Here is an 11,753-nt window from a genome sequence, read left to right on the forward strand (position 1 = left end):
CTTAACACCTTCTCTTAGTCATTGAAGTCATATGATTCCTGCTGTACACTACCAATTACAGCTAATAGTGTGCTAGTTAGTTATGTGGAATCTACTGTAAAGGGGCTTATAAGAACAGAAAAGGTGTGATCTAAGACTACGATCTGCCCGTTATCTTAGTTTGTTTATTTCTTACCCAGTAAAGGATACAAATACATATAAGTGTACACTGTAATTACATTAGATGCAGACCAGTTATGAATACATGACTCAGCAGCCAAACAAGCATTTTTTTGAAAGATCATTGTACAAACATGTAAATTTGCATCGGATGAATGACCATGTTAGTGCATATTGAGGGGGAACTGGAAAATACTCTGCAAACATGCATGGTGCTAACGTACCTTTTGACTTGCCAATCAAATTCAGTCTGGGCAGTCATCTACCTCACTATCTCAAGCAAGAGATTTGCAAGAAAGCTCAAACAAGAGATCTGCAAGAGTTAGGAGGGTTTACAGACATAAAGCCATTCTAATCTAGGCCATAAATGGCTGATTTTGTTAGCATTCGTTTATGTCTATAGGCCCCCCTACTTTAAATCATATCAAGGTCTTAATGAAACACAAGAAAATAATATATGTAAAAAAGGAAGAAGAAAAAACAAGGGATTGTAAATTTTGACGGACCAATATTACAAGTTTGAATGCTCAAGAATAATTGTCTGTGTATTGCAAGGCTTGTTCATGGTAATGTATGTTGATATCTCTGCAGGTAAAATGCAAATGACCTTTAACTCTTTCGAGCCATTTTTGTATTTTTTGCACACATGTTATAATCCACATTTTAGGCCTGAGAATTACTTCAAAAACCCCAAGAATGGTATGTTTCCAGAAAGCACATACCCTGTAGAATAAAATGATGACAGTTGCAAATTTTGATGTCGCATGATATTAGCTCAACTGTTTATCAGGCCCAAAATTTCAGTAAAAAATATACTTAAGTTAATTTTAGTGCACACAAACACAATATAATAACAGTTTTTAATACAAATATAAAAAAAGAGGTTGTGCTGAGTAAATAGATACCCAACATACCAAACTTACAAATTTTGCGCGTCTGTGAAATGGCAAAAAACTATGGTACCCCAAATTGTCCATTGGCAACGCTTTAAAAGCTTGTACGGGTCATTAGTTTAGAGTTAACTATGAATAATGGCCCTAGAATTAATGTTCTCACTTTGGCAATGCCTAACATGCATAGTGCAATTGACCTGCGTGTCAGGGACATGCAGTAAGGTCCATGATAGGTGAGGCATGCCTCCTGACCGCCCCAGCCCCCAACCCAGTCACCGAGTTATGTGTGGAGGAGCCTCTGTGTCCCTCACTTGCTCGTCACTGGTGAGGCATCCAGATAGATGTCCTCATTGTTGTTTGTTTTTTTGATCGGACAGCTTTGACCAATGGCGCTTTGCCATTGGTCTAAACCATCCACAGAGCTCAAGCCTCTAACACCAAGTAGAGGCTGTTGTAGCTCTGGCCTCGCTATGTTAGGTTACACAAAGCAGTGGGAAAGCCCGCTGCTGTGCCACCTAATATAGCTGTCAAAAGCCGGGTTGAAACACCACCTGTAATTAACAGGCAGCGCTCCATCCATGACAGGTTACACACAGGGAGGCTTTCCCTGCTGTGTAATCTGTTAGAAGTCGGTCTCAATGGAGAAAAAGTTAGCAGCTTCATACTTGAAGCTGACAGCTTTTTCTTCCATAATACTAGGTGAGGCTCCACCTCACCTGCCTCCCCTGATCGCAGGCCCGTGGTGCGTGTATGCGGGAACAGGGCACTTTAAAAAAACATTTGGGGTGTTTTTAAATTTATGTTATTTAACTTTTTTTTTAACTTTTGTTTTGCGCAGCTATATTGCTATTACATAGGGAGGCTCACATTAGGGGCCTATTAGACCACTAAGTCACCTTTGCAGCTCTTTGAAGCTGATTAAGCACAGACTATGGTTGTTCAGATTCTTTCCCGGCTTCTCTAGCCAGGGAAAGACAGCTTAGAAACTGGAAGTCTGTTCACAGGGGTCCGCTGCTGCCAACATATGGCATACATCGGTGGCAGCAAAAGGGTTTAAGGATATCTAAACCCAAGATCAATTGCACCATATCCTTACATGTGGTGGCTGCATTTGTTTCTTTATTTTCACCTGTTAAACCTGCCAGGAACACACTTCCTGTCCTAGGATGACAAAGCAATGCACCTGATAATCCTGCCAGAAATCCAGTGCCTTTGTAACTTTCTGTGGAGTAAACTGAAATACCAAACAATCTTTACATCTTTTACAACTTACAGCCAAAAATGTTTTACTTTACAGCCTTTACATCTGTCCTATGTGAAGTATAAAGTAACAGGAGGATGTGCTTGTAGTCCAAGTTATGTAAGTAGTGTAGGGTGACAGCCATGGCTCCCTCCATAGGTACAGTGGAGCGAGTAAGCATTGTCACCCTCGGACAGGAAATATGTTACTGCCAGAATTGCCAGCTGAAAATTAAGCCTAAAAAAAGAAAATGAATGAAGCCACCTATTCTAAGCACTCATGGTCTAATGCTGGAGTATATTAACAATTTGCTTTGGAGTTTAGATATGTTGTAAAAACCATTTATTTTAGTGAAAACAGTTCACAGTAAGTCCCCCTTTATCAAAGAAGAATGTTGACTGGAAAATAACCAAAAATGTATGAAAATATTTATGTGATTTTGTACTTACATGTTGCTGAGAGTGAGCTCTTAGAGAAACATATGTTTATTTTAGAGGTGCACCGAAATGAAAATGTTAAAACAGAAATGAAACCAAAATAAAAAAAATGTCAGGCAAAAAACAAAAATGTTTTCTCTAACTTTTTCAAAATTTTTACAATATTTTATTTTTATTTATTTCTTATAAAATCATACATTTTTTTAATATTTTATTTTTATTTATTTATTTTTATTAAATATTTTAATGTTTTACTTTACTTTTAGGTACTTCGGGGAATCATTAGGGGTCTAAACAGACCCCTGATATTTCCCTTTTAAAATAGAAAAAGAGATTGAGAACACAGAGTCCACAATCTCTTTTTCTGCTGCCCCTATTATAAATTAACAGGAATCCTCTATACTGAGTGTTCCTGTTCTTTTATAACATGTGGAGATAGTATGTTTACCATGTCTACAATCATGAATGAACAGGAGGTGATGTAGATCACTTCCCATTCATGCATAATTGAGGGTATAGTAAACATACTTTGTCCTCAATTATTTACAAACACTCAGCGATCACTGATGGCTGAGTGTTTGTATTCGCTCTCCTTCCTGACAGCTGTCACAGGATGCTAAGTGTGCGGGGAGGAGAGCTCGATTTGACAGCTGACTCCTCCCCCACACCGCCGGCCGGCCTCCTGTGACAGCGCTGACTGTCTCCGCCCACACTGCTCTCTTCTGATCCTGTGACAGTAGAGAAAGACCGGATGCACCGTTATTTCGGCAGAAAAACTGCACTTCTGGCCGATATGTTTCGGCAGCCGATATATCGGTGCATATCTAGTTTATTTTATAAGGCAATATAAAAACTAATGAAGAGAAGCAAAGTCTAGAAATCTGTAGCATCTACATTTTAGTTCACTGAAGCTAGATTGTTGATAAGAAAATTCTGATTGGTTGATAGGGGTTATTGCACCTTTCCCATTGCTTTTATAGTTAAGCAGTTGAATCATATTTTCACAAATATTCTGTTTCTTACTAGGAGGTTGTGAAACAATTTTTACTTTAAAAAGAGAAGTCCTACCTGATTCAGCAGATGTGAGAGGTGTAAAACCAGTGAGCAGATTATTGCCTCCTTCGTATAGCACATCAGCCCACATTGGTTTATGACCAAATTCTGCCAAGCCTGTTAGAGCATTGATGTATTTGTTCAGGATTAAAGGAGAACTATGAGGTGAGTGCTTTTCACTCACCTCATAGTTCTAGCCGACCTGTGACAATGAGACTGTCACAGGTCGGCTCAGTAGATAGGGAGGTGAGCAAACACATACCGGCGTTCACTCACCTCTCGATCCTGTCACGGCTCTCTGCCGTGAAAGGGGTGGGGCTGGATTCCCCCCTCCCCGCTCCACCAGCGCTGACTGGCGGAACGGACGGGGGAGGGGGCGGGTACAGCTGGCTCTGCCTCTAGATAGGCAGAGCCAGCTGTCAGTCACGCAGCTGGGCGGATCCCGGCATAATTGTCAGGATCCGCTTCAGCTGCGGCGTCTCAGTATACCGCGAGCTCTAGCTCGCGGTATACTGAGCTTAGGGTGACGGGAGGACGCTAGTTTGTGTCCTCCCGTTACCCTAAGGAGAACTATGGGGAAAAGCCTTAACCCCATAGTTCTCCTTTAAGTATGAAAACACTACCACTGAAGTATTTAATTACATAATGAGTATAGGTCAACAGTGAGTTTTATGTTTTATTAAAACTAGGATGAACAAGGATGAGCAGCTTACCAAAACTTTTATTATCATATGACAGAATCTGGAGCAGTTATGCATGCCAACCAATCAGTTTTTATCTTTCATTTTCAAAGCTTCACTGAACAAACTAAAAACAGAAGTATGCAGATAATGGACTCTAACTTGCTTAACTGCTGATTGACAAGCGTGTCCTGGGTCAGTGACTTAGAAAGCATTGAAGATAGACAAAGCCAGGGGACTAACATTTTCAGAAGGTGTCACCTGTTGCACCCTTCATGTTTCTCTCATTAAGGGTTTCACCTGGTCTGTGTTTCCAAGTACCATGTTTCATAATCTGTTTTACAAATGTCATATGAATACCTATTTCTCATTTTCTCTATCACAGGGACCTGCAGGTTTTAATGGCTTGAAGGGTGCAAAGGTAAGTGGCAAAAGGTTACAAGGGGTAATGACAATGTGTACCAGGCAGAAAGGCAGTTCAGAATCTAATGCATTAAATTATTTTACTATGTTGCTTTTTTAAACTGATGCCCAAGGTGTGACTGAATAATGTGAAGAAATGAGCCAGCGTGATGTGTAATAAGATATATGATTACATGCATGGTAAAAACGGACTTAGTAGGTGGAAAGTGGTTTATAGATTATAAGCTCATATTCAGGCTTAGAATGGAGCTGGATAGTGTTCCAAGGATGCAATCAAGAATAACTCATCTATGATAATAATATAAACTTGCTGTTATGATACTTGCAGCTACTAGGGATGCACTGATACTACTATCAGTAGCGGTGCCAATACCGAGTATTTGGGCAAGTACTTGTACTCGCCCAAATGCTCCCAATACTTATCCCGATACCGGAACTTCCAGTATCCAATCAGGAGAGGGGGGTAGGTCTTTTCACGCCGCCCACCTTCCTGATTGGCCGGAAAGCCGGCTTCATACTCCCTCATTACAAGGGAGCATGGAGCTGGCTACCATTTAGATCAAGCTGTCACAGCACTCATGTGAACATGAATGCAGTTGAAAGATAAAATTACATCTATATTTACTATGATCCGATCTGTGTTGTCATGTAAAATAAACAGCCTACATGTAACTGAATAATGAATGTACAAATACCATAATGTAAATTCTGCGCATAAAGATGCAGTAAAAATTACAACTCAGATAAAAGGTTATTTATTTACAACTGCATGTTAGGTAATTTGTAATTTGTACAGCCAAAATGGCATTTCTGGCATTTGCCAGAAGGACTGGTGTCTATCATGGTGTATTTGGCCCTTGTGACAAGGACAAGTTTTCACTTCCTATGGATCCCAGATTTTTTCAGGACAGTGATCAGCAATTCCAGATTTTGGCTTCAGCACCACCCAATGTGCAAAGCTGATATTGCAGAGCAAAGATCCAATATACAGGTGAAACTCGAATAATTAGAATATCGTGCAAAAGTAATTGCAGTAAGTGCTGCAAAAGGGGCCCAAACCAAGTACTGAGTACATATGCATGCTTGTACTTTTCAGAGGTCTGATATTGTTCTATGTACAATGCTTGTTTTATTGATTGCATGTAGTAATCTACTTTTTTGAGGTTGTGGATTTGGGGTTCTTGGGGTTTTCATGACCTGTAGCCATAATCATCACAATTATGACAAATCACGGCTTGAATTATCTTGCTTTGCATGTAATGAGTCTATCTCATATATTAGTTTCACCTTTTAAATTGCGTTAGTGAAATAAATGAACTTTGCACGATATTCTAATTATTCGAGTTTCACCTGTAATTCTGTATAACAAGGATTACATTTTAATGGCTGAAGTCTGCCAAGCCTTAATATTGTTTTCTGTTATGCCCACATGGAGTTACAATCAAAAAGGACACATTCTTTTTCCCCACTTTGCATCTGTTAAAATAGCTACGCTTAAGATTTTAAAATATGGCTTCTGTTGTTAATGAGCTCTATTTTTTTAACTTCAGCACTTTCTCTACAGAAATGTTATTATAAAAGGAATGTAAACCAATATTAACTGTATCATACATAAGGTACTCTTTTTAAATAACATGCTAAAAAAAGAAAGGCATAATAAACACAGGACGATTTATTTTTAGAAGACTTTAAAATGCTTTCTCCCCGTCAATTAAACTGGCTTTAGATGAGCAGATGCCGTGATAACGCCAGGTAGTTCTCTGTAGGGACCTGCAACTCTTTCTTGTGCCCAATGGCCTAAGGTAGCTGAAATGTGGTTCAGTACTGATCTTCTCATAGGTTACACAGCGATCTCTGTGTGAGCCGTGATGAGTAATCCTGCCATTGCACCAGGTTACAGCTGGGTCAGATTTACTATAAATCTGTGATTATAGGTAGCAGAGGGAAAAATGTGCCTTTCCCCTGTACAGTTACAGTGTAGAAATATTAGTCACACTTTCTATTCCCTATTAAATACAGTAATTTCACATCATATAAAATAAGAAAATAACGTGTGGAATTGACAGTTATTTTTAGCCTTGTGAAATGAGATTTGAAAATAAAGTTATATGGCTCAAAATAAAGATCCTTATTCTTGAAACAAGCTTAGTAAATAGAGCCTATACTATGCTAATTAGATGTTTCCTGTCACCATAAGTATAGGTGACAGAAAACAGTCAGTACTGTTTAGGCCAAGAACCCCAGCTCTCTCTGGGGTAATTTATTTCATATGTATTTAAAAATGTTATTGTTCTTTGTTTATGTATTGAAACATTTATTTTGTTTTTACAATTCTATTATAGCCTAATTATTCTCTTTCAGGGGGAGCCCTGTACATCCTGCATAGATTTTCCAGCCCTTGCTAATATACTTAACCCAGGCAATCGGGGTCCCAACAATGAGCCTGTAATTGGACAACCTGGCCGCCCAGTTAGTATCTATTCAATATGCTTGGAAATTCCTTTGTGTATAGTATGTTTTCCAAATTGTTTGGCATAAACCATATTGTTAAATCATTTGCCTGTTTTTAATAAAACCTGTAATAACAAAAAGAGTATAAACCTACATCTTTATGCAACTACGGGCACCATAAGGTGCTTATACACATCCCCGACTTTTCAGTCTCCAGATAGTCCCAGGAGCCCTCAAATGATGACTTTTTGAGAGTCAGAGTTTAGGCACACTTCAGTTCTGTGCCTGTGTCTCTAAATAAGTTGGTGAATGAAAAACTAAGAGGGATATTCACGAAGGAGCCGAAGGATCTAGCCATAGTGTCGTCTGATCCTTCGGCTCACTTCGGCCATCGGAGCCCTTCGGTTCAGTCTAATTGAAGGGCTGCTGTACGGGCTATTCACAATAGCCCGTACAGTAGCCGAAGGCAGCCGTGCAGCTCAGCCGAGCCCAACGCATATGCTTCGGCTCGGCTGAGCAATAGTCACAGCCGAAGCCGAGAGAACGGTCTGCGAAGTGGGTTTCCCCGCAACTGACAACAACTGGGTCGTGATGTCACGGCTGGCTCCGCCAGGTTGTTGTCATTCAATGACAGCCCAGCATCCTCGAGGGCTGTCATTATATGACAACAACTGGGTGGAGCTGGCCATCATTTCACAGCTGGCTCCGCCCAGTAGTTGTCTTTCATTGACAGACCAGTGTCCTCAGGTCATTTGACCAGACCCCAGACCCCAGGGCTTGTGGGGAAGAGGCCCTTGTCCCCATCTGGTATGGCAGGGAGGGGGGACGCTTGCTTGTCCCCTACCTTCCTGTCCTGCCAGGCCTGTGTTTAGATCAGGGTTCTGGTTAGGAATTTTAGGGGGACCTCAAGTTTTTCCCATTTTTGGGGGTGGGGTTCCTCCTTAAAATTTCTACCAGACCTAAAGGGGCTGCTATGACTTTTGGGGGAACCCCACACATGTTTTTTAACTTGGGGTCCCTCCTAACATTCCTACCAGACCTAAAGGGTCTGGTATGATTTGGGAGGGGGACCCCAAGCTGTTTGTTTGTTTTTTTCTTAACATTTTTTATTTTTTTTTACATTTATTAAAATTATTTTTTAACATTTTTTTTCTTTTGTTTTACATTTTCTCTATTCTGCTCCATATCTGTTCGGCCCCTATGAGAATAGGGGCGAATGGCAGCGAATTAACTGCCGGAGGTTTGGCTCAGCCTATCCAGTAGTTGGATCGGCTGTGTCAAACGGCTTCTGCACTTCGGCTCAGCCAAACATGCAGAGCATGTTCAGCTAACCAAAGGCAGCCGATGTACTGATTTTAGCTTATGTACGGCTGGAATCAGCATTCGGATGAGTACAAATTTTTGTTAATTTCGGATGAGTTAAATAATCATTATGAACGAAAATTAGTTGCAGAAAGGTGAAATTAAATGTTTACTTTCTTTTTAATTTCTGACACTCCATAGAAACAAAACAAACAAAAAAACAGCATGGGGTCCCCCCCCCCCATGCATACCAAACCCTTTAGGCATGGTAGAAATGTTAGGGGGGATCCCTGATGCTAAAAAAAACTAAACAAAACAGTTCTGGTAGGAGTTTTAAGGGAAATCCCGTTGCCCAAATAATGAAAAAAAACGTGGGGTCCCCACAAAAATCCTTTACCAGACCCTTAGTCTGCACAGCAGCCTGGCTGGGCAGGAAAGAGTGAGGGGAAACAAGTGGCCCTCCTCCCTCCACCATACCAGGCCACATGCCCTCTGCATTCGGAGGGTGCTTTTCCAGGGGGGGACCCCCACAACCCTGGCCTGATGGTTATGGGGGCCTGCGGGCAGGGGGGCTCATCTTCTTCTGGCTACCCCCTTTTATAAAGGGGGCACCCAGATGCCACCCCCCTTACTTGTGAATGCAATTGTGAATGACTGCTTTGATTTTGATTTTGATTTTTGATTATTAACATGACATATACCTAATCCATGCAGTCCATGCAGTCCTAAAATAATTTTCTGATATTACAGAAATTTCCTAGAAACATAAGGAAATCTTCAAGGGAGGAAAGGGAGACATTTTGTTCCTCTGTGAAGGAAGGTCTAGATGGATGTTTTATTATGTCACTGCTATTACTCTTGAAAACACCCACAGATGGCTGTAATAGTCATTAAAGAATAAATGTCAACTAGCATATTGTGGAGAATTCTAGTATAATTTACTGGGAACAGCATGAACAAGGATTACATGCTTGATTAAAAAAAAACTCTTCTCTTTAATCTGAATACCAGGCAGCAAAATAAAAGTTAGCTATGCTCCACACTGCTAATTTAGGTGACATTTTATTATTCTTAAGTATTAAGACATCCCAGAGATGTTGCAAATGTGTGATTCTCCATTTTGCCTTTGGTTTAGAGCAGTGGTTTTCTGTTACTTGTTAACAGAGCAGCAGCTGCTTCCCCTTGCACTGAAACCACAGGAGAACAGGTTTGAAACCTATTCTCTTCAATGATATAGGTCTTTGCCATTTAATTGTGCAGCTCTTGCTGACATTATCAGTTTAGTGACTGTTTTTACCCTTTGCCATTTAAATGTATATAAACCCAAGAACAAAAATGTAATCTATTGTAGCTTACCAGACCTCGGTTGAGATGGCTCCATTCATTTCCTTTATGTCAGACTTTTTTTCTTTATTTTTATCTGGTGATCCTGCCACAGTAATGCACTTCTTGTCCTAGGGTGACAACACTCATTCATTGTATTGAATCTATGGAGAAGCAGCATTGTCACCTTAGACTGCTTACTGCTAATTTGGATTCAGAATACCTCCCCCTCTCCTCATGTGCACAGCATAGTGGGGGGGTGTTCTGCCAGACAGGTGAACTGGGCAGGGCACAGGCAGAGTGCATGGAAACTTATAAGCTCACTGGATTTTTGGCAAAATTAACAGGTATTTTTTTTTTACTTATGAAAAAGATATAACAAAACACTTCTATTGGTATATTTAAAACACAAAAATGGCAACTAAGAACAGTTCGTTGCTAGTGTTTACGTACACTTTTACACTGGGGCAGCAGAATCAAACTTTCAGTTTGCTTATTAGTTTCATGAGTCCCCATATACAGATGAACAGGAGGTCCTGAACTCATCGCCAGACTATCATTCCCAGTAGCAAATATTCAGTTATACATAGTAAAAATAATCAAAAATTATTTCCTTTCTGCATAATTTGCTTCCCATTTCTGTGCCAAAGTTAATGATTCATATTGGATACAACTTATTTATGGCATAAGGGGTTTTTATCTGCCGGATTTAGAGAATCTGGGATTTGCTTAGTCATTTATATCTGAAATGCTAGTTGGAAGTGTTTTGGAAACTTTACCTAAATGAAAATAGTTTTACTGCTGCATATATTATTTTGCTAGAAACATACAATTATGCATTTACATAAGTTGTAGATAAAATAAATTAATAACAGGCAAAAAACGCAATATTTCCCAAAACTGCTGTTGGCAGATATCCATATTTTGGCAGGTAAATCTCCTTGGGGTAGACCCACAGTAACAAATGTTATCAGTAGGTAAATTAAATCATCGTCTTGTTGTGGCAGCTGTCATTGTGATTAAAATAACCACACCAATGGAACCTGATGAGGACCAGAAGGAACATAGCATTTGAAACAACCAACCAAAAGTGGCTGTTCGCATAAGCCTCAAACCGGTCTAAGCGGTGAACTGTTTGGATGCTGCTATCTATGTGTGAGCAGTGTATTAAAAAGGGGATGCACCTGAAAATCAGGGGGATAGGAGCAACATAAAGCTGACAGATATAGCTTTGCTTTGTAGACAGGCCTTATATTCATCCTGCAAACCCTCCTTCATTTGTGATCAGGCATTACTCAGATATTGCAAACGTTTATGCAGTGGTAAATGACTGCCAGGGGGTTTGAAAACACTGCAGTAAATTAACAAAAGTGTGGATCGAAGGTATAATTCAGTATAATACACTGTAAACTAGTATTGATAGACTTAGAGTTAATTATGAAACACAGTATTGGTAATTAAGTATAATGAAATCTATTTATTTACACAGGATGTTCCTGGTCCAGATGGACTAATGCGCTTCAAAGGAGAAAAGGTGATTTAAGCACATTATGATACATGAACAACTGGATACTGATGAACAATCTCATATAATGCATAATGTCTGAAAAGACCTGAAATGAAAGTGTCTGTCTTGCCAAAGCATCCAATTATCTGCCATCATTACATAGGCTGTATTAGAAAAATGACAGTACAACACAGACACTTTTCATTCTGACAGTCTGTCTCTTCCTCTCTTCCATAGTACTCATACAAATAGCTTTTTTACATTCTTTGGTTGGAAAGGTATATA

General features: G+C 39.8%; 1 protein-coding gene across 1 annotated transcript in view; it reads left to right on the plus strand.

Moving 5' to 3' along the window:
- Positions 1–11,753, plus strand: part of COL16A1 (collagen type XVI alpha 1 chain) — a 165,973-nt gene that overhangs the window by 106,490 nt on the left and 47,730 nt on the right. The window contains exon 24 of the mRNA XM_018576760.1: positions 4,848–4,883. Coding sequence (XP_018432262.1) covers positions 4,848–4,883 — 36 coding nt within the window. The remainder of the gene's footprint in view (positions 1–4,847; positions 4,884–11,753) is intronic.

This window comes from Nanorana parkeri, unplaced genomic scaffold, assembly GCF_000935625.1.
Source record: "Nanorana parkeri isolate BGI_ZX_2015 unplaced genomic scaffold, ASM93562v1 scaffold76, whole genome shotgun sequence".
Taxonomy (NCBI): Eukaryota; Metazoa; Chordata; class Amphibia; order Anura; family Dicroglossidae; genus Nanorana; species Nanorana parkeri.